Below are 26,380 nucleotides of genomic sequence, written 5' to 3' on the forward strand. Positions count from 1 at the left end.
CAAAGTGTGTGCCATCCTTCGGATGGACGTTAAATTGGGAGTCCCGTCTGCCAGCATGGGTTGGTGGACGTGAAATATCCCATGGTGTCCTTCGCAAAGAGTAGGCGAGTATTGCCGACACCTTGGCCAAATTCCCAATTCCTGCCCTAACTATGCCAATGTCAGGCCTGGCCAGCCGGTTTGTGAAGACTTGGGCCAATCTTTCCCCGGGCGACCCCACAAGGTGGGATATTTATAGTGGCTGTTAAAGAAGAAGAAGAAGAAGAAAAAAGCAGATGAAGAATTTGACCAGGTTGGGTAAATAACGGGGAGTGTTGAATGTAAGGTAATGAGGGTTTTACAGACTAAGGTATTGATTCAGCAAAAGGTGCAACCAATTGAAGGTAAATAATAATTATTATTTTTATTATTATTATTTATTCCAGTATCCTCTGCATTTTTTTTTTTTTTTTTTTTTTCCCCCAAGAAGATGCATCGCTAATAATTAAAATCAACTTTCCTTTCTCGCCGTGTACAGGTTCAAAAGATGGTTGGTGGAAACACTCTGGAAGACAGCAAATCACAGGAAGTGGAAATGCCAAGCCTTGTTGGCACTGCAAAGCACATTGTTGTTTTTGAGAATTTTCAAGGTGATGAAGACAACCTTAATGGTGTTGGTGTAGAACATGAGACGAAGGATACTTTAGCCAATGAGAACATAAATGATACAGCTGTCATTGCCTTGCAAAACGACCAGGATTTGAAGTCCCCTAACAGGAAAGTGTCGATACAATCACAAATACATGCTTCAAGCAGCACAGTGAAGGATTCAGATATGGCAACAAAACAAAAGGGAGCTTTACACCGCCTTACTGCATTCATGAAGAGTCGAGAAAGAATTCTCAAGAATGGTCAGTCGCCAAAAAAGCCCAACAAATATGTTGAAGGCAGAGCATCCCAGGAGACGTGGGGAGAAACTGCTGCAGCTTTGCAAGTAAAAAGCAACGCTGACATCAACAGGTTGAGTGAAGCAATTCCACAGCCAACGAACGGTGTCCACTCTCTCCCACAAGGTATAAATTCAAACCAAATAGAAAGTTCTGCGTCCACAAAAAAATGTAATATCCGAAAGATGTGGCAGCAGGGATGGACGGATGTTCTAGTTAGAATCGATGCAAGGAGAGAATGTATAGAAAGCTCTTCGGAAGACGAAGGTTCCTTGAGTGTCGATGGTTCGTATTTGCAACTTCCTTTTCCTCAGAAGACCGCTGGTGACAACACTGTTTCCAAAAGTGCTCTTACCTCCCAGCATGGAATCTACATTCGTGATCATACGAGCAACGTTTGTGAGCGCAATGCACAGGAAGGACAGGATTTTGACGATAGCGGTGATTTGGAAAGGCAAATCGCTGCTCGGTCACGTTGTACTTTTACTGAAACAAAAGGATGTGAATCCAAAACACCCCGTGTTGTGGATGTACCGAATGATGAGCTGACGTCAAATGAGTGTTCATTCAATGACCGAAGTGGGAAAAGTTCTCCTTCTGTTCCACCGGTGACATTTTTAATGGAGGATCGGATGGGGAAAGATCTCGAACTTGCAAGTTGCCTCCAAAAGCATGTACAAGAACCATCGTCACACCCCTTAAAGATCTGCAAAAAGGGGACAAATCCATTTCCGATAAATATATCTTATGACGTGGAGAGACCATCTCCATTTCTTCTATCGAAACAACAACGTTCATTTAGAGGAACTTTGGCAAACTCTTGTGATAGCCACCAGTGCGACTGCAGTCCAGACTTCCCGGCAAAGTGCGAGTTGGATTTTGCTGGAACATCGTATCTGGATTTAAGCCAATCTTACTCGGAATCGACGGGTGTTCCCGACAGCACAGCAAATCACGCCGGTGGGTCAGAAATGCCGACAAAACGTTGAGAGGTATGGTAACCACTGTGAGAAAGAAGGTGAGGCAACGCTTCAGGCACGAGCCATATACCGTAAAAAGAGCATCTTGAAGCTTTGAAGAAGAGCTCGTGCCTAAAGTGTTGCATCACCTTTTCCCACTGCAGTTGGCATACCTCGCTCAACGTTTTTGTTGAGAAAATGTATTTGCTGTATAAGACTAGACTAATCCAAATATAATATCATTACAATATCTATATTGAACATTATGGAGGAGTTTGCATATATAAATCAGGACTGTGCACCACTAAATGGATTGTTGCAACATTATTAGCCCCCGTTGGACTTGGTCTGAAACTCATGGATTGGTTCTTGTCCGTCCGTGCGTGCATCCTTGGAACAAAGACAATACATGATGGTATACATATGCACACAATTTTGGTTTGTGATGCAATCAAATATGGCCGACTGGTGGCCATTTTAGTTGTAAAAAAAAAAAAATACAAAAAACCCAATGTTGAACATGTCCTCAACCATTTCTCAGACATGCATTTACCGATCTTGTTAAAACTTGGCACACGGATAAGAATGGTTGCTTACATATATGCACGTCATTTTTTTCCTAGATCGGAGCCATGATGGCCAACTGGTGGCCATTTCGTTAGTTAAATGTGTCCCCAACAATTTGTTGAACATGCATGGTCCGATTTTGTTCAAACTTGGCACAAGCACTGTACATGATGGCATACACAAGGACCCACTTTATTTTGTGACCTAATCAAAGATGACCGACAGGTGGACTGGCGGCCATTTTAGTTGTAAAAAACAACAACTCTATATTGAACACGTACTCAACCATTTCTCGGAGTTGCATTTACTGATCTTGTTCAAACTTGGCAAACAGATAATGAATGATGGCTTACATGTGTACGTCATTTCTTTTCGAGATCGGATCCAAGATGGCTGACTGGCGGCCATTTTGTTACTTAAACGTGTCCTCAACCATTTCTCAGTCCTGCATGGACCAATTTTGTTCAAACTTGGCACAAAGAAAATACATGAGAGTATATATATATATGCTGAATATTTTGTTTTGTAATCTGACCAAAGATGGCTGGAGCTATGACATTTTATGTCTTTTTCTTCTTGTTTTTCCTAAAATGTGTTTTGACAGCAGTTGTGGAGTAGGGGGATTATAATGAATGCTATCTGGTGGTATTTTATCTGGTTGTTCTTGAAATCCCAATGATGTAGATGTGTTTTCTATAAAAACTGTTTTCTGGGTATTTCACAAGAAGGGTAATTCATCAATGTGTGTGCCGTCCCTCGGATGGACGTTAAATGGGCGTCCCATCTGCCAGCATTCGTTGGTCGACATTAAATATCCCATGGTGTCCTTCGTGAAGAGTACGTGAACAGCCGGCACCCTGGACAAATTACAATTTCCTGCCCTCATCAGCCGAGGGCTCTGCATCAGCGGCACAGCTGCCCCCTCAGTCAATGACGCTACCTTGCAGCCTTGTGCTGTATACAAATTAAGAAGAATATATCTGTGATAGTGGAAGCAGTTTTAGAGTGGTGCATTCCTTTTGTGTTGTTGTATTCCAGGCTTATTCAACTTCTCTTCTAATTGATGACAGAAATGGTTATTATTCCAAAGTTGTGATTTCCTAACCCATTGCCATGCTGCATCGCAACCCCGTCAACCTCGATCATTCTGTGTTTTAGCACTTGTGTCACGGTGTGCATGATATCATGAGCAGTTCTGTTGCAAGGTGATGGAAATGATGCTCTGGCATTCATTGTACCATTCAAGAGCACAAACATTAAACAAACCGCTCCCAAAGTGCAAACGCGTCACTAGGCTTCAGGATGCTGATGTGGGAAAGGCCAAGTGTCTCCTTCACAACTCGTTCAAATCCTTTTCATTTTTGTGGCGTATTTGTAATAAGGGCTGAGTCTACAAATCCCCTTTCTGTGATTTTGTTTTTTTAATTGACGAGTAATGCACAAAGTTAAGATTAATATTTGTTTCGACAAATGGTCAACGGAATGCATGCATTTGAGGAGAATGCAGTTATACATCGCTTAAAGGTGCCTCATAGAATGCTGATTCATTATAGAGATCTTTATCCTGGAGAAAATCTTTACAAAAAAGTGAAGAAGATCCATAACACGTAGCACTCGCCGAGTAAACGCACTCGCTGCCATTGTTTGTTCTGTATGCACACACTCTGAACCAATCAATGCTGTTTCCTGTTTACTCCACCTTTGTTTTGCAACAACAGGATGAGCCTCGTGCTCCCTTCCCACCTAGTCTCCCACCGCTGCCGTGTTTTTTTTTTTGTTTTTTTTTTAATGTTGAAGGCTCCAGACATGGACTATCTAGTCTTCATCTAGGCCAAGCTTTAAATAAAATAACTGGAGAGAGAGAGAGAGAGAGAGAGAGAGAGAGAGAGAGAGAGAGAGAGAGAGAGAGAGAGAGAGAGAGAGAGAGAGAGAGAGAGAGAGAGAGAGAGAGAGAGAGAGAGAGAGAAGAGAAAGAGAAAGAGAAAGAGAAAGAGAGAAAGAGAAAAAAAAAAAAAAAAAGATAATGTAAAGGTGAGGAGTGAAAATGAGTAAGAAAAGTGTATGATGTTTGTTTGCAAGAAAGCGATTGAAGCTACCCTGGTAGCTATAGTTTGACTGAGCCAGACAGTAAGACCAGCAATCCTGACACGGAGAGTGTGAGATGGTTCCAAGCACCACTTTAACTCTCCTAAGTCCGAACGGTAGTACTACCCTGGGCGGTTGCTGTTTACTACCGAGTAGCATTACTAGGAGCGATGGCAATTGTTCTTTTCATTGACGTTTGTACATGTTTAACGTTTCTATTAATACTTGTTTTGTGTGCAGCCTGTGGCTGCTGGTTGCATCATTTTACTGGAAGTGTTGCTGTGCCGCTGATACAGTGCCCCCATTACCAGTAAGCTGATACTCATTTTGCCGCCCTTGGAAGGATGGCAGGCTGAGTCATCCACCTGGTGTTATTTAATCGGTATAACTTGGGCTCAAACTCAAGGGCTTAAGATTTTAAGCCAGCCACCTTCACCGTTAAAAACCAACACCAGGCTTTTTGTTAAAACTGATATTATAATTAAAAAAATAATCTTTTTATTTTTAAAACAATACGTTTACCATTTGTATTATTAGCACTATTACCGATACCCCCAATGAATCCCTCATATCCCGAACACTCATGCTTAAGAAATAATGCTGTTTGGAACGCATCTCCATATCACCAATGGTATGATGACACCTTTTAGTGGATTTTCAGTTTGTGCTCTCTTCTCCAGGAACACACCCTGAGCACTTAAGCAAGGTATTACTACTGTATTAGTCAGGGATAAGTGATCAATTGTTCTAATTTTTCTGTCTGTGAACCTGGTAACATCAAACGATCTTTCTTTGTCAGAGAATGAGGAATGCATGCTTGAGCACAGGATGCACGAACTTGAGGAGAGGCACAAACTGCAGCACTGCATGCTTTTGACTGAACAGCAGAAGGAGCGGGCACAGCTGTTGGCGGTATGTATGTACGTCTTGGGATATTTGGCTCTGCCAGATTGTAAAGGTCATATGTTGCAAGCATCACCCACTCTGACCTGACCGAGTAATGAAAGTGCTGGACATGATATAATCGGCCCCGTCGATGCCACTGCACCATCAATATAGCAGGTTGTTTGCGATGTGAGAGCAACAGGCATTGTGCTTTGGCCTCATCATGGGAGATGTCGATAATGTTGAGCTGTAGATCCCACAGAACACAGGAGAGAAATATATGATGCTGGGGTGCCAGCCGATAGGAGAGAGCAGTACTCCATTGAGCTGCGGACAAAGTCCTTGTAAGCTGTGAGTAGTTCTGATCTTCCAAGGAATGACTTGGAGCAATGGAGTATGTATAGTCTGCATCATGCTTTGGAGGTGACCTTTTCTGTATTGTCAGCCCAGGAAAGGTCATCGTTTATACTGAGGTAGAGAAGTTCAAGAGACTAACCTGTTTCATTGGTAGAACATGGAAATAGATAGGTAAGTTAGTTTGACGATCAGAGTAAGACTGCGAGATTTGCATTTCCAGGATGGAAATGTACGTTCCATACATCAGAATGGCAAATAAAATCTATTCTAGACCAGCAGAGGGTGACAAAGCTGTCTTCAAAGATGTCATGCCATGATGTCTTGATAGAGGAACAACCTGGGTCCAGGACACTGCTTTGAGGCCCTAAATCATTCCCTAGTAAAGGAGAGGGTTCCATTGATACATTGATAGCAACATGTCAATTGTCAGAAAGCCAGGTATGATGGCGGCCTTGTATGCTCCGGGTGGCAAGCTTGGGCCTAAGGAGGGGACAAATCGAGAAATGGTCTTGTCCCCACCTTACCCTTTATTGGAGGCAAACACTGTACTGACTTGAAGCATCCTGCCTTGTCTCACGTGGAGACTGAGGTGAGGCCATTTGATTTGATTGTAGGGGTTGGAGATATGCCAGAGACAGTTGACAAGGATCCCCAACATTTTGAGGAAGGAGACTGCTTAGAGTTCAGCCTTTGAGATCATCAAGATGATGTTTCTTGGCTTGCAAAAGGATACACGTCTCTTGGTTTGCATAAGGATTATGCGTCACGTCTCATCAGCCTTCGAGAGTTAGAGATCTTGGGCCTTAGAGAGATAAAGTTGCCCTCAGTCTGGTTAGCCTTCCATTTGAGAAGCAATTTGTTTGACTGCAACTGCCTCACTCAAGGATTCATTGTACCAGGGCTTGAAAGGATGGACACAATAGCCACAGATGGGTGGGATGAAAGGGTGCAGGACAGAAACTAACATTTTCAACTGTGAAATTATTCCCAAGTGGAGTCAATATCAGATGCTGTGCATAATTTTACCTCAGTCGGTCCCTTTTATGAGATGGCATGTTGCAGTTCCTACCAGTTGGTTTGAGCAAAGAATCAAATTATGTGGCATTGACGTTGCCCTCTAATAATAGCCAGAGATGGATGAGCTTCAAAACAAAAAGGACGAGGGGAAAAGGAAGAACAAGATGGATTGTATGGAAAGTTGGTCATTGCCATTACCAGTTGCAAACACTATGTTGTCACTTATCCCTAATGCTCCCCGACCTCCACCTCTTCCACCATATTGGGATCATTACTTAAAAGGAGGTCGAACACTGTACCTCTCCCCCTCCTCTCAAAGGCTTATCTCAACCCTTGCCCTCCCCCACTTTACTGATATCCCTCTTCACACAACCCTTCCATCTCAACTGCAGTCTACCTCTTTTCCTCCTACCTTGTTCCCCTCAACCAATCCACTCTCTTTGCCATTCTCTTGTGATAGACTAGTCAAATTTCTGGGAAACGTGAATTCATGAGGCATTTTTGAGTAAAAGCAAGCAAACCACTTTTTCTGGGGTAGTTTTTCGTGCTGAATACGAATCTGTTGTTTGCCAAGCCCAAAAATGCGTAATTAGGTCACTAATCAAGGTCAAAGGTCAATGAGTGCAAAATTCAAAATTTTTGAAAAAATGTTTTATTTTACATCACCTATCTGTACATTTCAATTATTTTACAGTATTTTGTCTGGTAAGGTTACTACAGCTTTTCACAATTATGAAAGTAAAGGGAATTGTGAAGGGAAAAAATCAGATTTTTGTGAATATATCCGTAATGAAGCAACTTTTCGTTTTTTGACATACTGTTTTAATTCACTTGAATTGTTGCCTTAAATACCATCAGTGAAGTGGTTTACCTGAGTCCTATATAATAGCAAGATTGTTTTCTACACTAAATGTCAATATTTGACTAATTAGCCACTTAATTAAGGCTAACGGTCACAAGGCGCAAAGTGCACTGACATGGCACAAGGCGCAAAATGCACTTCATGGCAAACATGTTTGGAGTGCAGGCAGTTGATCATTATCACATGTATTCTTAATTAATCCTGAATCAATTGCAGTCTGTCAGACTGATTGGCTGGAAGGAGGAGCCATCCAGGGGAATGCCAATTAGCTTAACTGTGTAAGCTCTGACCCCCCCCCCCCCTACTTTGGCCTGTTTCGACATGGTGTTTCACTGGCATTGCACTTGCAGGCCTCAGTGCAGAACTGTTTCCCCCACTTCCGACAAGAGCAACTATCAGAACTGCAACCTTTCTTGCAACCACACTGAGTAAGTTCTCGGCATCCCTTTGGAATTGACGGTAAAGTTGTAAGAACCGGTGACAACTTGTCATCAACGAGTTTCCATCCACAATCAGTCGGCGGTGGCAGATCTGTCATTGGATTACTGGCCTCTCTCCAAATGAAACTTTGGTAGTTTGCACGCTCTATGTGGAACTTTGCTGCATCACTAGATGGAGGTAGGGTCTCCGTTGCATGGCATTTGTTGAACAGTTTAATGCGGGCTTGATTACAGTTCTCAGATGGTTCCTTGTAGATATGGCAAATGAACTTTTCAGCATCTTCTGTGACCTTCTTTGATGGTGTCGGAAACTTGCCAAGATCTTGAAGCAGACTGTTGTGTTCAAGGAAGATATCCCATTCTGTTTTCTTTGAGTGTCCTGAGAAAAATGAAACCGTATCGCATCCTGTCAACGCATGAAATGCTGGTAAAGTCTCATAGACATGATCAGCAAGTCCAAGTTCCGACTTTATGTCATGCACAGGAACATACTTCCGTTTCTTAATTGTTCCTGCTCTCATCCAAAGTTTTACGCAAGACATTTTACTGAAGTTGGCAAGCAACAGCACCAACACATCTGTGTCACGCGCTGCGACCACAATGTTTGGTGCATCGGCATGAAGGCAGTGTACAATCATTTGGGTATCTGCTTCCTCGTGATTGCTTTGTAGCAAAGTAGTGTTCATTGCAGGATCTGAACTCTGGACTTCTGTTTCAGAAGCGAAACCTCCACCAACAACAACCACTTTTTCAGGGGGTGCCGCTGCCAGGAGTGCATTCGACAGGAACTGAGCAAGCTCTGTCTTGTTTTCAGTTGATGCGAGAAAGTCAGGCCATTTGTTGGGGAGTGGCACATCTCTATCTTCAATCAGGCGACGAACTGGCCTTGACTTCTTCGTACGTTTGACCCTAGTTCCAACTTTGATTGAAATGTCTCTATATCGATCGAAGGTAACATCAATTCGGCTGTAAGCCCGGCCTTGCCAGAAAATGAACTTTACAAATTCGTCTGCATAATCACCAAAGGTGTTCGCCGTGTTAGGTTTTCCAAGTGACATAACTGCAGCTTGCCCATCAATGATCAAACAGGAAGGCCCATAAAAGGCGATTTCTGAGGGGCATGATACACTCCTGATAAGAATGTCAAATAAAATAGCCTTAACACCCGTTCTAAGTTCGCCAGATGTATCAACAATGCTGATTGGCACCTTCATCAGTTCATGGTTAAGTATTCTAGCCAGTTCAACTGGTCTTCCAGCTCTGTACGCTGCAATTAGTCTCTGCAAAAAGTTTCTGTCTGCTTTTGTGGTTTCGATCTTTCCATTGGCTTTCTTGGTTCCTATTTCATAGAGTGAGGAAAACGTGGGAGCCTTCACCTTCGGAAACGTGTTCCTTGGCTAGCTTAGCATTTATTTTCCCCTTGTGTGTGTATGCAGAGTAACATAGCTTATGCCATTTAAGTTTGGGGAGACTTTCTGGAGGCTCTGCAAAGAGAGTCGAAAGCCTGTCCACGGCTGATCGAAATTCATAGTGTCTAAGTTTGCATCGGAGCTCGGTCGCCTCTCTGATGGCAGCAATACCCTGGTTTGTCTGGTTGAAAATCGTATCTTTGACCTGGCTAGTTCCCTGACAAATGATACAAAGTTCAAACGACACATCCTCACGCTGTCGCTTGAGGCTGGCAATAGGTTCCATGGTTGGCCTGAGGGGAGAAACAGAAACCAAACTAAGCACCAGGCACGCATGTTCTGACCATGAAAACTACAACGTTGTATGATATACTGCAACAGCCCTTAAATGATCGAATAAGCACAGGCAGTGTTGGCCCGGGTTTTAATCTTATTCTCAAAGACACAAAGTAAAGCTTCTTCAAGACAAAACATCTAACCGATATCACTAATTCATTACTCATCGTCAATGCCCATGCCCTGCCTGTCTTTTTGCTACTGTTAGGTAAATGTACATGTATGTAGGCCTGCCTATGATGTGAGATGTCAAGCATACATTACACATTTGTATGTACATGTATCTCACCAAAGAAGAATGCATTCCTTTACTTTCATTTGATTTTATATTTCATTTTTTAACAATCTTAAAAAGACCCTTACCTGTACTCCTGAAATGTTTAATGCCTGATGCCTAGGGTACGAACTAGATGGCTTATGCTAGGCTATTAGATTCATTCTTCATCATTAAGGGTCTATTGAAGAACACCCTGCTCTGTCTGAATGGAAATGATTTGACAAACATGGCAAATGCATTGGGGTCAGAAAGATGAAGCCACTTTCACTGTTGAGTGAAAGGGATGGTTTCAAGTGCAAGTAACTGTTACGTCATTGCAAGACTTTCGCACTCATTGACCTTTGACCTATGTTGTTTACCGGTGACATTTAGATTCTGTCTTTATAAAATCTATCTCTAGACCATCAATAGGAGCATAAAAACTCTGCCCCATTGTGCATTTAGAGGTTAAACTGCAAGCAAATTACGCAAAAACTAATTGTCGCCCCTTACAGAGATAAAGGCAAATGAGCATAGATGTGTCCTCACGTTTTCCTTTAAAAATAAGATTTTGAAAAGCTTTAGCAACCTTACTAGACAAAATATTGTAAAATAATTGAAATGTACAGATAGGGGATGTAAAATAAAGCATTTTTTCAAAAATTTTGAATTTTGCACTCATTGACCTTTGACCTTGATTAGTGACCTAATTACGCATTTTTGGGCTTGGCAAACAACAGATTCATATTCAGCATGAAAAACTACCCCAGAAAAAGTGGTTTGCTTGCTTTTACTCAAAAATGCCTCAATCATTCTATAAAGGCACATTTTCAGATTTTTTGACTAGGCTATGACAGTGTCGTAGGCCTTCTCCAGATCCACAAATCTCAGTCATTTAACCTTGCACCTCCAACCTCATCTCCACGAGCTGGTTCAGCATGAACATCCCATTTGTCGTTCCCCTACCCTCTTTAAACCCTTGCTGCTTTTCTCTGATCTCCTTCTCCACACTCTTCCTCCTCCTCCCGTCCAGAACCCTATCCTGCACCTTTATGACATGACTAAGGAGTGTAATGCCGCAGTACTTCCATGGATCTTGAAAATCCCCCTTTCCCTTTCATATCGGCACAATTAACCCCGTCCTCCAATCCTCCGGAATTGAACCCTCTCTCATTGCATAGATTCAACATCCTGTTCGTCCAACTGACTCTGACTTTTCTCGCTGCAAGTATCATCTCTGTACATACCTCCTCAATGCCTGGCACCCTTCCCGTTTTTCACCATATTCAATTCCATCTGCACTTGCTCTTCCGTGATCTACACCAACTCCACTTTCCATTCCACATAACTCAGTAGCTACAACTCGCCGTTGCTTCCTTCCTGGTTCAACAGCTGTTTGAAATATCCTTCCCACACCTTCAATACTGCACCTTCTCTGTCACAAGCCTCCCGCCACCATCCTTCATCTCCGCCCCAAACCCCCTTAATGTCCTTGCTATACTCGTCTGTCCCGAGCCAATTTATGGATCGTTTTCCTCCCACCATCCCCTTCCAACTTATTGTTCACCTCTTCCATATCATTCCTTGCCTTACCCACAGCTCTCTTTTCTGCTTTCTTCTTCTACACATACAGGTGCAGCAACCCTGCATCCAGCTGCCTCCCCCTCTATCCTCTTCCAAGCCTCCTTTTCACCGACTGCCTTGCTACTTCCTCCGTCCACCATCCATGGTTTCTGTCCCTTGACGATGCACCCTTTCCGGACATCCTTCCACACGACACTTCTGCAATTCCCCTAAATGCCTCTCCATACTTCTTCCATTCCTTGTCCAAACCTTCTGCTTCTTCGCTAGGTTGCTCATACCTGGCCCTCACCCTCTCCTTGTACTCTACGGCGACGTTTCCCCTACACTTCATCTAATAACTTTCTGACCCCTGCTCTCAAACTCCCTCATTTTCTTCATCCAGACCGCAAACACTACAGGCTTGTACTGGGTGTTAACATGCTCTCCCACCATGGACTTGCAATCCTTAACCCTCCAGAGCTATCACTTCCTTACCACCACCAAAGCCTATTCTGTCCTAAGCTGCCCACTTCTATAGGTAATCTTGTGGCTTTTCCGCTTTTGAAAGAATGAATATGGCCATTCCATTCCTCACCAGCAGCTCTTGTCCCTCTCTATTCCTCATTCCCCAACAAACTTTACGAACACATACCTCTTCACCTGACACTGCTACTAATATTCTCTCTGCTATATAATCTATAAAAATTAATAACAGCAAAATCAATTTATTGCACTTTTGTCCATAAATTGCCTCTACCTTATATCAGCATCTAAGAGGCTTTGTTGCTCTTTACTGAATTTAGAAATAATATTTTCCTTTCTTAAACTATAAACTCAGAGAGGTACCTTTAATTCGTCTGAATAATTTATTGGGCGAAGTCCTAGTGAATTATACAATATTGATAATAACATTACCGCACACAACATGTTCCATTGTTTTCATCATCATGTCCACAGGGTGCCTGGTTGAAGAATGCACAAGCTCACTACCAAGGGCCAGCATCTTCAGTCCACAGTACCAAAGGTTTGCTCTTCCGTAATTCGCTGCCGTTTGTATTTGTCAGCTTTTAAGCATGTACGTATCACCTCTCCATACCTCTTACATTCCCTCTTCTTCTTCTTCTTCTTCCATTCCCTCTTCTTCTTCTTCGTCAATTCCCGCTTCTTCTTCTTCTTCCATTCCCCCTCTTCTTCTTCTTCCATTCCCTCTTCTTATTCTTCCATTCCCTCTCCTTCTTCTTCTTCGTCCATTCCCTCTTTGTTTATAAAATAATGCATGTGCACCGCATTTGTGGAAAATAAATTGGAATTATATTGTAGTCTTTACAACAACTTTGAGATCAAAGTTTAAACTTTTTACCGGAGTTTGAAAACGTTTAAGCATAATGTTACCAGATTCAAGTATTTTGCCAGACTCTGCTCCGAATCTGGAAGGTCAGCGGTTCAAACTTCGGCCGAGTCATACCAAAGACTTTAAAATGGTACGTGCTGCATCTTCGCTTGATGTTTAGCATTTAAAGGGTTAAGAGCACGGACAATCCCCACAGGTTGGCATTGAGAGGGAGGAGGAGATTCCTCCTTAGGAAATGCCCAGCTGAGTGCGGTAAGAAAAGCGGTGCCATTGTTGTGATGTCGCTGGTACCCAGAGTACCTCGGGAAGTGGTGGCACTTCCCCCGAACCCGGTGGCTGTGTTTGTCTGGTCTCGTAGTCCTGTTGTGCCACCTCTCCTCTGTGCGTGTGCGTGTGTCAGCTCCATTACAAGCTTTGGATCAACAACAGAAGAGCACTCTGTTGAACGAAAGCAGAAAAGAAAGCTGTGGATAAGTTTTATAAAATTAAACTTCTCTTGGCATTGCCTGAAAAATTCTTATCTTCGTGATGGTCGTGAGGAACCCTTTGAAGATTATCCCAGGTAGAAGACATATATGGATTATCGCCTCTGTCGCTTTTCCCTCCATTAAATCAAACTGATTGTTGTGTATGTTTACCACTTTTCTTGATCTTCTTTCAGCCACCTTTTCAAAAACCTGCGCATTTAACTTAACTCTTCTGTAAGATTAACATGTGATAAAGGGTCCCCCCTTTAACAAGGACACAATAGTGCTATTTGCCTAATCTTCCAGGAACTCTCCTTCTTCCCAGACCTTTATGCACAATCTTTGTCATTCCACTTGATTCCTACATCACTAACCATCTCTCTCATTTTCACTAAATCCAGTTGGACCCACTGCCTTTCCTTTCTTTAAACCTCTGATAGCTGATTCAACTTCATTTTCACATATCTATTCTTCTGGACCTTCAACTTTATTATATTTCTGGTCATTATCCCATTCATCTTCTGCATTCAAGAGCTTCTCAAAGTAAGCTTTCCATTCCTTATCAATATCATATTATTTCAGTAAGAGCCTGGTGTTGGCTTAGCGGTTAGGGTGCCGGCTTGGGATCCTCGGATCCTGGGTTCGAATCCCGGTCGATCGCTGAATTAACACCAGGGGGGTTGACTCAGCCTGTCATCCTTCCGAGGTCGGCAAATTGAGTACCAGTTCACTGGTAATTCCCTGTGTGTCGTAAGAGGCGACTAACAGGGTTGGCGGCAGGAAGGGCATCCGGCCATAAAACATTGCTTCAAAAAGGGGACCACGGTGCTCAATAAAGGCCAAACCCTGCTCTGCAGGGAAAACTGGCCTCTAAAGGTGGTTCATTCTTTCAGTAGGAAATGTCCGTTTTTGTTTTCCAAACGATTAACTTTCACCACATCTCTTCTATCCTTTACCATCTTCCTGGCTATTTTCGCCGGAAGTATTATGTTTTCGGGTTGTTCATCCGGCTATCCATCCGGGATATGTTTTCGTTACCATGATAACTTAAGAATGGCTGGTGGGATCTAAGTCAAACTTGGTAAAAGTATGTATAATTATGCAAAGCTGAACTGAATAGATTATGGGATCAAGAGGTCAATGGTCCCGTTAGGTAAAAATTCTGTTTCCGCGATAACTTGTGAACCAGTGATGGGATTTTGACTAAACTTGGTATTCGTATACATTGTTGTGGATCCGGGATCCGGGGTTCACCACGAAGGGACTTCTCGGCCTCCTCCCGACTACCGGCCCTGAGGTCACCAGTCACGGATAACACCACGACCCGGTAGGTTACTAATCAACCACGAATGCCAATCTGATAGACAAATCTCCCAGGGTTCTCCTTTTGACACCGTTTACCTGGGGGTGACGTGGCCAACCTAACTGGGGATCGAGCCCTTGGTTCATACTTGTCTTATATTATCTAATCAGTGGCAGTCAAGCAAACTGACAAGTATGGACCAGCTCATGTTGTGGAGCAAATTGGTTGGGGGAAGAACGTCTCTGCTATCACTATTGCACCTTAGCCAAGTCAATAGGAAAAGACGAAATGGGCAGGTTGGAAACAAATGGTTGCCAAAATAATTCACACGAGTATTTACAAGTAAAAATAAAGCCAAATGTACACAGAAATTTACAATGGCCAAAAAGAAAGCAATTACAAGCAAAATTATAATTTACAAGCACAAGTCACAATAAAAGAAACCACACAGTCAATAAATCAACCTGAAAAGCTTAATCCAACTTAACGCTTAAACCCTTCTCCAATCCTACTTGATTATTTACACACGAAACATGGGCCCAGCAGAATCGCGCTCCGAGGAAAGTAGAGAATAAGAAAAGAAGAGGGCAGAATAAGTTCAGGGATTAGGGTTGACCCTTGTCTTACTTGGGCACCGTCGATGGATGGGTACCGATCCTGATACAGGTAGTAGGGGTGGTTAGTATGATAGTGTGGTGCGGTGTGGCACAGTGAATCTTCATGCTCCACCAGAGATTTCTGCTTTGCCTGCCTGTCTTTCACCATTTGCATGGCACTTCGTTCGTAGCGCACATGGGTCGCTCCATCATGGGTCGGCAACAGTCTTTCCCTTGGTATAATGCCGTTTCTCCTCAGATGACAGGGAGGCAATCCTCCGGGTTCACAGCAGATCTCTGGCTCGATTCTAAGGCTTTGAATATTGTTTGCGTTTTTTTTTTGTTTTTTTTTGTATACAGAGTCGAGGCTCGTGAAAGAGCTAACATTTATCAAACAAACAAGCAAACAAAGTATATAAAAAGGGGAGCGGTCGACAAGATGGGGAGAGAAGGGGAGGAAGCACACAAACACAACATTTGAGGGCAGGGACATCGGGAGATGTGTGGGAGGCAGAGGGCCTGGGGGGAGGCAGGATAGGTATAAAACGCAAGGACACCAAGGACTTCCAGGAAAGAAGACAAAAGTCACCTAAAAAAAGTGGATTTGGGGTGAAATTAGCGTTTAGCGTTTAGCCTTTATACTCGATTAAGCGAGGTGGAGCCTGGTCCCGCATGGACCATGCCCATTGGCGCCCCTCCAGACCCTCCACCCTGCACTACTGTCAATCTTTCATGCTCGTGGACCCTCCCCACCGAGTACCCTGCTTTTCCCATTTCCCACCAAGGTCAGTGAAAGCCGAGAGGTCTTGGCTGTTTTCATGTGTGGTGTTTGTGTTTAATAAATGCGTCAGGATAGAGGGGAAAATATTGGTTATGAGGGGAATTAAGGTTAAAGCATGAACTATGCATGCTTTTAAGGGCCGCTGATGTCTCAATTGTGTCTGGAATAGTAAATAAACTGAATTGGAGCTGTGTCTAACTGTGTCTGGAAAGAGGAGAAGCCAAATGAAATACTGTCTAAATTGTGCATATGGCTGTGAATGTTATAAAAAGGGGGTGGTGAGTAAGAAGAAGACCTCTCCATAGCCCTCACATACACATATCTCACATTTTCCGACTATATAAAAGGGAGAACTATCTGAATACAAATACTAATGAGGTAACGGAGCTCAGGAGCCTACGTGCATGGTTGTGTGTTCTCTAGGGGTAGTGGAGAGGGGGCGGGGGATGGTTGGCAGAACCGTAACAGTATTATGATGCAAAGATTAACTGATTATACTTTGGTGTCAGAGGTCATGTCAGGTAAAAATGTGATACATGAGAAGGAATTTTACTAAAATTTGGTACAAATATGTATAATGATGTAATATTGTGGGCAGAGGCATAGCAGTGATGTCACGACGTCGGAAAGTGCCGTTCCAGTTAAAGTTTATTTTTGCCCTCTGATATTAAGCTTTCCCCCCATTCTCCAAGTTTCTTTCTTCTGTTTGAGCATCTCTTGGACTTTAATATTCCACCACCATGTTTCTCATTCTGAATCCCAGCACAGTGTTTATTCCACAGATATTGCTGGTTAACTTCATCCAAGCATTTTTTACATCCCATCTCCATGTTCAGAAGTTACAAACGTCATCTCATTTGTTCAGATGCTCTTGAAATTATTGTTTTGCTTTCTAAATTTTGAGATCCCAAACTTTTATGTGCTAAAATTGGCCTGAGGCTCTTGTTTTTCTCGATGCCGAGTCAAACATTCTTCATCAGCTATTACTTTCACATTGCTTGGCATTTTTATACAACTCTTTCACACTAATAGATAATAATCAATCTTGCTCTTTGCAATTCTACTTATAAACGTCCACGAGTTGGTCTTTTCTTTTCGAACCCCAAACAACACTCAAAAAAGTGAGTGTGCTACTTTCGCATCATTCTGCCTTGTTTGGTGTTTCATCAATAAACCGAAGTGTTATTATTTTATTATTATTATTCTGTCAGACTTTTAAATATTAGCCTTTTCGAATATTTTATTTTCATGTTTGCCTATTGTCTACCAATGTCCTTGCAATTAGTGTAAAAGTAAACTGATGTCTACTAATATATTTCTCATTCATGTGAAAGCCATTACATTAGTCTTTGTTCACTGTTAAAAAAAGAGTCAACACCGTTGTTCTTTTTTCCAGCTATGCACAGTGCAGCGTCATCAGAAATTGCATCAGAAATGGCATCGTCGTCGTGTGTGAGCTCAGTTACTAAGAAACCATCATTTTCCAAGCTGATTCACACTGGGAATAGAGCGAAGGCTTCTGCAGCTCCTGTAAGTATTTACTTGGACCTTTGGTGAAAGCAAACTTGAATACTGTTGATCAAAGTATGCTTTCAGAATGATGTCTCCTCTCTAAATCTGCTTGGAATTTGGCCAAATGTGAATTTAACAAAAACTTTTGTTTCCACTTTCCAAGTTAATTTGGTGCAATGTTGCTTTTGCTGAGGTGGGTGGGGCGTGGGGCGTGGGGGATGGAGGAGGGATGGTGTGTAGTTGAACTGTAGCATTTTTGACTGGGAACTGATCCTCCCACTTTGACGAGGCTTGGAACTTGCAGATGCCATTATCATGGTTTGCACAGTCCTTGAAACTCCTTGGAAGTGCTGGAAAAATGAGAAAGCATTTTCCAGTATTAAAAAGTCCTGGGAAACTTGTCCAGATACTTGAAAGTCATGGAAATCAAGAACATTTTTCCCAGCTCCCAGCGAGAACAGCAATTTAAACCTCCCCCATGGATTTACCAAAGCTGCACTGAAATGGTTTCTCACGCGCAAAGTCCGCAATGGAATAACACTTTATAATAAGAAGACATCGGATGATGAAAATTGTGAATCCCGGAGCAAAACATAGATGGAAACGAAAACAGGCAGACAATCAAATAAATAAACTAGACCAGCACTCGGAAGAGAACATACCTCCACCAGGCTGAACACTTTACGCTTTGTATCACACTAACAGGTCGGATCTGGATTTGGACCTGAATCAAAATCTAATCAGCTTGTTCATGTTCAGCTTGTTAGGCATGTTCAGCACCTACCAAACTCATCCACCAAGTTTTGTAATGAGTCATCCACAACTTTTTGAGATAGCGTGCTATATATCGTTCTTGGCACTATCAATCAATGGTGAAGAATCACTTAAAACAATAAAAATTCTCGAAAATTCTTCCTTGTCACACCCCCAATCTCTCCACCAAGTTCATCCAAATCCGTCCATACCTTGCTTGACATATCATGCTATTTATCGTTTTTGCCCTATTTCTCAATGGTGAAGAACCACTTAAAAAATTCTCAGATCCGGATCCGGATCTTCACCAAAATCTAATAATTTCGTCCTTGTCCAAAAAGCTCTCTATCAAATTTAGTCTGAATCCATCCACAACTTTTTGAGACATCCTGTTCACAAACAGACAAACAAACAGGCAGGTGAAAACATAACCTCCATCCACCTTTGGTGGCAGAGGAGAAAAAGCACACTTGCAATTCGGCATAACAAAAACCCACGTGATACAGGAAATAAAATCTTTGCCACGAGCATTCATGCACAATGGGGTGGTTGAGGGGAGGGAGGTGGGGATGGGTGGTGCCAGTTGAGATATTTTAAAGGATACTGACTGATATGGGGGCTCAAAAATGCTCCACCATGAACAGCTCGCCAGCCCACAACTGCGACACCGCAGCACCCAGTAGGCGAAGGGGGAGTGGATAAAGCGAAACAGCAAGAGCTTGTAAGGTGGCCAGAGATACTAGCGTGCCTCACATGGAGAGTGGAGAACATATGACTCAGTAGGTTTACGATATGATGTCGGGTCATGCATAAATTATGGAAGTGCTCACAGAAACTCCCGATTAAGCATTTATTGCTGAATTAATCAAAGGAAGAACAAAAACGAAACATGGTTTCCTTCTTATTCTTGTGGTTCATTCTAATGTGACTTGAACATAAAAAAACATGTGTTTTAATTGTCATGGAAAACAACTTTTTTTTTGTCCTGGAAAACTTCTGGAACTTCCATGCCTCTGCAAACCATGATTAGGAAAAGCATACTGCTATAGAACGGTGATGGGAGGGTGTGGAGAGGTACATGCACATTGACATTAAAAGCAGCTTTATCCCACAAAGATTATGTTAAACTCTTAAAGAAGCAAATAAATTAGCATTCTGGATTGGTATACCAACATAACGTGGAATCACATACTGTATCTGCCTATCACCGATTTATCATTCAAATAACCCTGGTGTTGGCTTCGCGGTTGGGGTGCCGGCTTGGGATCCTAGGGTCCTGGGTTCGAATCCTGGTCAATCGCTGAATTAACGCCAGGGGGGTTGACTCAGCCTGTCATCCTTCCGAGGTTGGCAAATTGAGTACCAGCTTGCTGGGATGAATGATCCCGGTGTGTACCCCGGTTTAGAATAGGTACACCGTATCCCTGCGCATCGTAAGAGGTGACTAAGGGTTGGCGTCAGGAAGGGAATCCGGCCATAAAAACATCGCCTCAAACAGGGAACCATGATTGTCATGGGGCCCGCAAGGCTAACCCTCGCTCTAGCGGGGAAAATGGCCTTAAAACGATCATTCATTCATTCATTCATTCATTCATAGCCACTACTTGCTGGTTGAGGTATGGACTCCTAAATATTTTATGCATAATTTTGTGATGGATCATATTAGACTAAATTTCTGAGATTAAAATTATGCAGAAGTGAATATCTCAACTGATTGAAAGAAATCTGAGTCATAAATCGTGTCAGAAGTTGTGATTCTCCAATAAATCTTTATTCAAATATTTTCGATTGCCAGATAATTTTATTGTAACGTAAAAACTATAGTTTTGCTTTCAAAGGTAGTGTCCCTATGCGTTGGCGGACAGGAACAACAATGGATATAATCAACGGAATGTTAATCGAAGTTTGCCAACCACCATGGAAAACGAGGAGAAGCTGATGTTCCAGGTGTTAACCCTTCATCGGATCCCTCCCAAATAAAACAAATGTATTGTATCTCAGGCATGTTCCAATTTTATTGCAGAATTCGGTTTAATTAGTGAAAGATCAAAAACACCATGATTGTGGGTGGAAGGTATATTGTGCAGCAAATTCTACCTTATTCCTGGAAAACTGCTGTTCTGCTTCAAACTTGCACAAGATAATTCTTCCTTTTTTAATTTACCAAAAGGTTATTCTTTTCCGAGTTCTATTCCTGATTTATAAATTTAGATGGCCAGTTACACATCTACATGCTTTGGTGCTTACTAATTCTGGCTTGTTTTTAAACAGCTAACCTCTGCATTCCTGAAGAAGGCGTATGAGAGGATCGCAGCTATCTGCAAGGGTTTCCTCACGCGCAGGCTTCTCCAAACAGAAAAGCTCAAGCATTTGCGACAAACAGTTCAGGTGAGCCATGGTTCATTTGCACCCCTTCAGTTCCATTCAGTTTTTGTTTTATCATTTGCAGCTTTATGCTTAATTGCGTGATAATTCACAAGTGTTAAAGATAATAGGAGCATCAATAGACATAGCATATAAAAGGCAATACAGCATATATATATATATATATATATATATATATATATATATATATATATATATATATATATATATATATATATATATATATATATATATATATATATATATATATATATATATATATATATATTTTATAGTTTAGCCTATCGAAGCATTCAGTGTTTCGTAACATTCAAACACAGGTTTGAGTCTCCATCCACAATTCCATCTGATTGTGTGCAGGAGCATGCAGGTAAGATGGCAAGAAATAGGTAAAAAAGTGCAGCAATGTAAAGCTGTTTTACTGCTATATCATGGTGGTCCATGAAGAGGTCCAACAGGTACACAGCTGAGTGTCAAGTAGCAAAGTCCAGCTGGCTCGCAGTGTCAGGCCTACAGTAATTTCTCATCTCAGAACTCCTCTCTCTATCCTCAAAATCACCACCACTACGTACTCGAGTTATTAAGTGGGTGGCAACAAAAGATGAGGTTTTTCCACCGCCCCAGTAACCACCTTCCGTGCCCACTGCACACAGAACCACCGCTGTCTTCGTCCAAAGCCACATGGTGAGTGACGTTGTTCACAGGGTGAAGTTTAAATTTATTGTGTAACAGTTGCCAAGAAAAACCTCATTCTGAAGAACACGGGTAGTTTGACGCATCCACTTCCTAGTCAAACAAACTCGAGTTTGATGTCAAACCAATGCATGAAGTGAATACGCAATACAAAGCTATCAATGGTGCAGCCAGAAATGACCTTCATCACTGATGTATAATAACTGATGCTTTGGTGATGAGTATTTTTTGGTTTTGTCTTCAGGATACTTCAGTTCTTTTGGAAGGCCTGCAGATAGAGAATCAGACCAAGATGGTTATCTCTTCACAAGACTTGATGCTTGAAAAGCAGGTCACTGCACAGGTGTGGAGGCAACATTATATTTAACACCTGTGGAGCCACTAAGGGTTTCCTGGTAATCTAATATGGGAGAAAGTGGTGTTGATTTTGTACTTTGCCATTTAGTTAACTTATTTTTCGTCAAGTACATGAAGGTCATGGAAAAGCTTCTGCTTCTATTAAGACTGGCATTTGGAGACACGTAAATACATGACATGGATTGGACAAATAAAAATACCGGAGTATTTTGGTCTTTCGTTGTTATTGGGCACTAGAGTTGCATTCGGAGGAATATACACCAATTTTGAGTAACAAAAACATTTAAGGTTTATTGAGTAAGAACACAGTTCAACACTAAATTGAACACCTCATGATCACTGGTGGTGATGTTCGACACTTGTAAAATGGTGGAAAATGAAGAACTATTTGCAAAACAGAAATCAGAACAAAAATACGAGTATATAGTGGAGTTTATTAATTGGCCGTTACAGCACATAAAACTGCTTTGCAGATCGTAAGCGTATCCCGTTTTAATTGTGCATGTGTAGGGATGGTAGTACTCCATATGTTGGGATGGCAGTATGGTAATACTCCATATGTAGGGATGGCACAGGAAAAAAGGTTTGCCCAATCAAATGTGTACAAAATAATATGCCGAAAAGCCACTGGAGAGTGAAGTCATAATCTTTTAAAAGCTATATCTTCTATTCCTGAACATTTTCATAACTAAGAAGAATGAAAAAATGCCAGAATACATTGCTAAAGTACCAAATCGAAAGATCACAAAATCGCCGAATTGCTCATCCACTGAACTGTTGATAAATGTCATCCAGCCGAGCACAATAATGGCTGAAGCAATTACAATGATTCCAACAGAATGAAGCGACATTCTCTCTTGGGTATTGCACACATAAAACAAAGAACTATAACAACAACAAAAAAAATTGAAATTAGATTTTTAAAATAATACAACCACAATACACCACAACCGATTGAATGCCATTTACGCATGCGCAGAGTGAGAAACTCTCCCGCAAAACTTGCTCTCTCCCATAAAGTCTCTTTCATGGATTGAAAGGCCTCATTAATTGCAAGATACGACAAAATACGTAATATAGAATAGTCTGCTGGTGTTTTGATTGAGGTTCACCCAGGGGTCATACCGGTTATTGAAAAGAACATTTTAAATTCACCTTCCTATATATGGTACTATTGTTCAAGCAAATGGTGCAGTACCCCCTCCTTATGGAAATATATGTGATCATGCGACCCCTTTACAAGGCATCTATTTATTACATGTACACCAGGTAGCGAGTGTTGAGGAGAGAGGGAATTGGAAATGCCAACATTGAGAAAAAAAAATTGAAGGGAAGAGGATCGGAATGGAGGTATCTCTTGTGCATGGAGAGGTAGGGAGTAAATTGAGGAAAAGAAGAGTATTTAGGACTGAATGAGAAGGAAAGGAGGTGAGCGGAGTTTGGGAGAGAAGGGAAGGAATATTGGGAGGACATAGGAGTATGGGGTAGAGTAGGAGAGGAACAGAGAAAGGAAAAAGGGTAAAGAAAAATTCTGCCATGTTGGCATACAAAATAACTAGATGACTCCAAAAATGAAGGACAACAGGATAGCAGAATGTCTGAGTATTGGAGACACAGGGAATATTGGATAGAATATTAAGGGAACTAGGAAAGGGACTTGTATGAGATATATTGTTGAGGAGTGTGGGGTCACGGGTTCCCAGTGTAAATGCCTCTCAAAATATGATGTCATTGGCATCCAGATCGGGAAAAATAGAGTTAAACCTTTTACGGATTGCCATCATGACATCTTTTGACATATTTCCGTCTCATTCCCACAACAAATAAAATGCATAATTACACGAACCCACATTACAAATCTACAACTGCCTCTAACATAGACATCTTCATACAATTGTTGCTATTGCTACCTACAACAAAAATGTCAAAAGATGTCGTGATGGCAATCCATAAAAGGACTGTGGTGTTCTATTGTGGTGTCATTCCTACCTTGTCATTCCTTTCTACTTTCTTTGGTTGTTTTTGGGGGATTCCAATCCTACACGTTTTTTCTTTAAAAAAAAGAAGAAGTTTATGTCTGACTTATTATGAGTATTACTGTTATCGCGATGTTTGTTGGCCACTTCAACTCACCAGGATTGCAGTGATTATTACAAATATTTATTTCCTTCCAATTTTACCAAGGTCAAACACGCGCCTTTTTTTTTTCAAAATGGTTGAAAATTCCCGAACTTAAAAAACCCACAACCACCCACATTTACAAAAAAAATTTTTAAAGCCCTAACTTTACCATGCTGGGTTTGCAGAAGTTAAGTGCATTGCTTGTTGCCTGGATACAATTTGGTACTGGCTTTCGGGAAATTGTTAATAGTTAACCAAGAGGTGATCAAAGAAACAAAAACATAATTGGTCACAGCAACCAACCCTCGGCTTTCCTAATAAAACCTCAGGCAAAATATTTGATTGTAATAAAACCAGAAAGCTTTGGTGAAAGCTTATGAAAAATGGGACATTCCTTGTGTTTCCACGATTGCCATTCCTGAGTTGCACTAAGTAGTGTGTGCACTACTCATGTTGTATGATCACAGTGGCCCAGTTTACTTGTGCTATATTCATCCTAGTACATTTGAAAAGGAACTTGGCCTGCATGGGGAGGTTAATTTATTATGTTGCCAATATGTGAATAGGCCTTGTTTGCTTATTTGTTTGTATTAAGTCAAGAGCTCACATTGTTTAAACTAGCAGAGTACCCGCTCTGTGGGCAATCTTGTTCCAAGCGTGGAACACGTGCTTCTGACACGTCCTTGTATTTGGGCAGTGTATAGGCAACAGACCACTGGCTCGATGGCTCTTGAAAAGAAAATTAACCCGGATTACGTGTATGAAGCGAAAACATTCATACTGTTTATGTGCATATATAATACTGCGTGGTTATATAGATCGGATAATTCCAATTGCACCCCCAACCCTCCAAAGGAAGAAAATTCCAAGATGGGTGAATTTTTTTTTTAATCCTACAAAACTTGCACAGGCACAACTTAAGGTGCCCTCATTAATCTATGAAAGTTTCAATTTCCTCGGTCATATCCTCTTGGAGGAGTAGATGAAACAAACATACATATCTACAACATACTTTCCCTCCATTATATATTATAGAGGTTCGGCTCACTGACCATTGACGTATGACAGATTGAAAAAAAAAAAAACCAAATTCTTCTTCTGATTCTTCCTTTTCTTCTAACCCTCTCCCTCCACTTCCCAATATAAATTTTATTTTACAATTTTGTTTTTTATAAACTCATTTTAACACCCCCATTATATTTACTAGGGCATGCCCGTACTATATCTATATCTAAAATTATATCCCCCCCCCCTCTATTTACATGAAATGGTTTGGTCCAAAGCGAACGGCTTGCGAGTGGTGACAATCCCCCCCCTCTATTTACATGCAATGGTTTGGTCCAAAGCGAACGGCTTCCGGAGTTTGGTAAAGAAATCGCCATCGCGTGCACAAACGCGCAGGAAAGCGAATGAATCGCAAATTCGTTTTTATTAGTTGTAAAACATAGTTTAACGCCAACATAGTTTGCAAACGTGAAATAAATGAATACGCTCTCAAATGTGCCATCCGAGGCAGAGTGTGCCCGCCACGTTCGGCACACGCGATAGTTCGCTGCTCTCTGATTGGTTGAATCGTTTTTTGGACATAGCTCGGTAAGTAATTGTCCGATTAATATGAAAACTTGAAAAGGCACATCCTCGGGTCCCCAGCAATATACCTGGCAAGTTAAAAGTATATCGGACCCGTGGTTGTCGAGAAACAGCGGTCACAGACAAACGTACAGACAGAGATTACTGGAATTATAGATAGATAATATGCAGATAGCCTGTAAAGCTGAGTCAGATGCCTTTAAAATGGTGCATAAAAAGCAAAGCTCAAATAATTCCTGAGCCATCGTCAATGTCCTGTGTCGGAGTTGTGATCCATCCAGGATTGCAACATTAGCCAAGAAACTGTTTTGGCCGAAGCGACGTTGTGCATAATAATAATAATAATAATAATAATAATAACTTGCAAACACAGCAAACCTTTTCCCACTTTGCTCTCTTGTGCAGCTGCACGCTGCGTTGTCAGAAGTCCATAATATCTTCCATTTGGCCAGTCCTGCCATACGCATGTGCATTCTACAGCGGGATCGTGACCTGCAATTTGAAAGGAAGCAAAGGCAGATGGTAAGCTGTGCCAAGTAGAGATGTGGTTGGTGTTTTAGAAGCAAAGCCTTTTGAGTGATTTTTGAAACTTCTATCACGACAGGACAAACTGCTGAATTTGAGCAGGAGCCAGCAGAAGCCAACAGCAAAACGACAAACAAAGTAAGGCCAGTTTTGTTTGAATAAGATTTTAATGAGACCTGATGAATGAAGCCAAATGTTTTCATCTTAAGATTGCCATTGAGCTGCAACTGGCGCACAATACATGGACTGAAATGAAACTTTCAACTGCAAAGGCCTACTCCCCC

General features: G+C 41.7%; 1 protein-coding gene across 5 annotated transcripts in view; it reads left to right on the forward strand.

Moving 5' to 3' along the window:
- Nucleotides 1–26,380, forward strand: part of CCP110 (centriolar coiled-coil protein 110) — a 35,911-nt gene that overhangs the window by 9,180 nt on the left and 351 nt on the right. For all 5 annotated transcript variants that reach the window (XM_078786016.1, XM_078786017.1, XM_068126257.2 and 2 more), the window contains 8 exons: nt 518–1,886; nt 5,337–5,449; nt 12,620–12,686; nt 17,557–17,690; nt 20,697–20,813; nt 21,748–21,846; nt 25,977–26,093; nt 26,176–26,234. In XM_078786016.1, coding sequence (XP_078642142.1) covers nt 518–1,886; nt 5,337–5,449; nt 12,620–12,686; nt 17,557–17,690; nt 20,697–20,813; nt 21,748–21,846; nt 25,977–26,093; nt 26,176–26,234 — 2,075 coding nt within the window. The remainder of the gene's footprint in view (nt 1–517; nt 1,887–5,336; nt 5,450–12,619; nt 12,687–17,556; nt 17,691–20,696; nt 20,814–21,747; nt 21,847–25,976; nt 26,094–26,175; nt 26,235–26,380) is intronic.

This window comes from Myxine glutinosa, chromosome 10 (assembly GCF_964187855.1).
Source record: "Myxine glutinosa chromosome 10, kmMyxGlut1.1, whole genome shotgun sequence".
Taxonomy (NCBI): Eukaryota; Metazoa; Chordata; class Myxini; order Myxiniformes; family Myxinidae; genus Myxine; species Myxine glutinosa.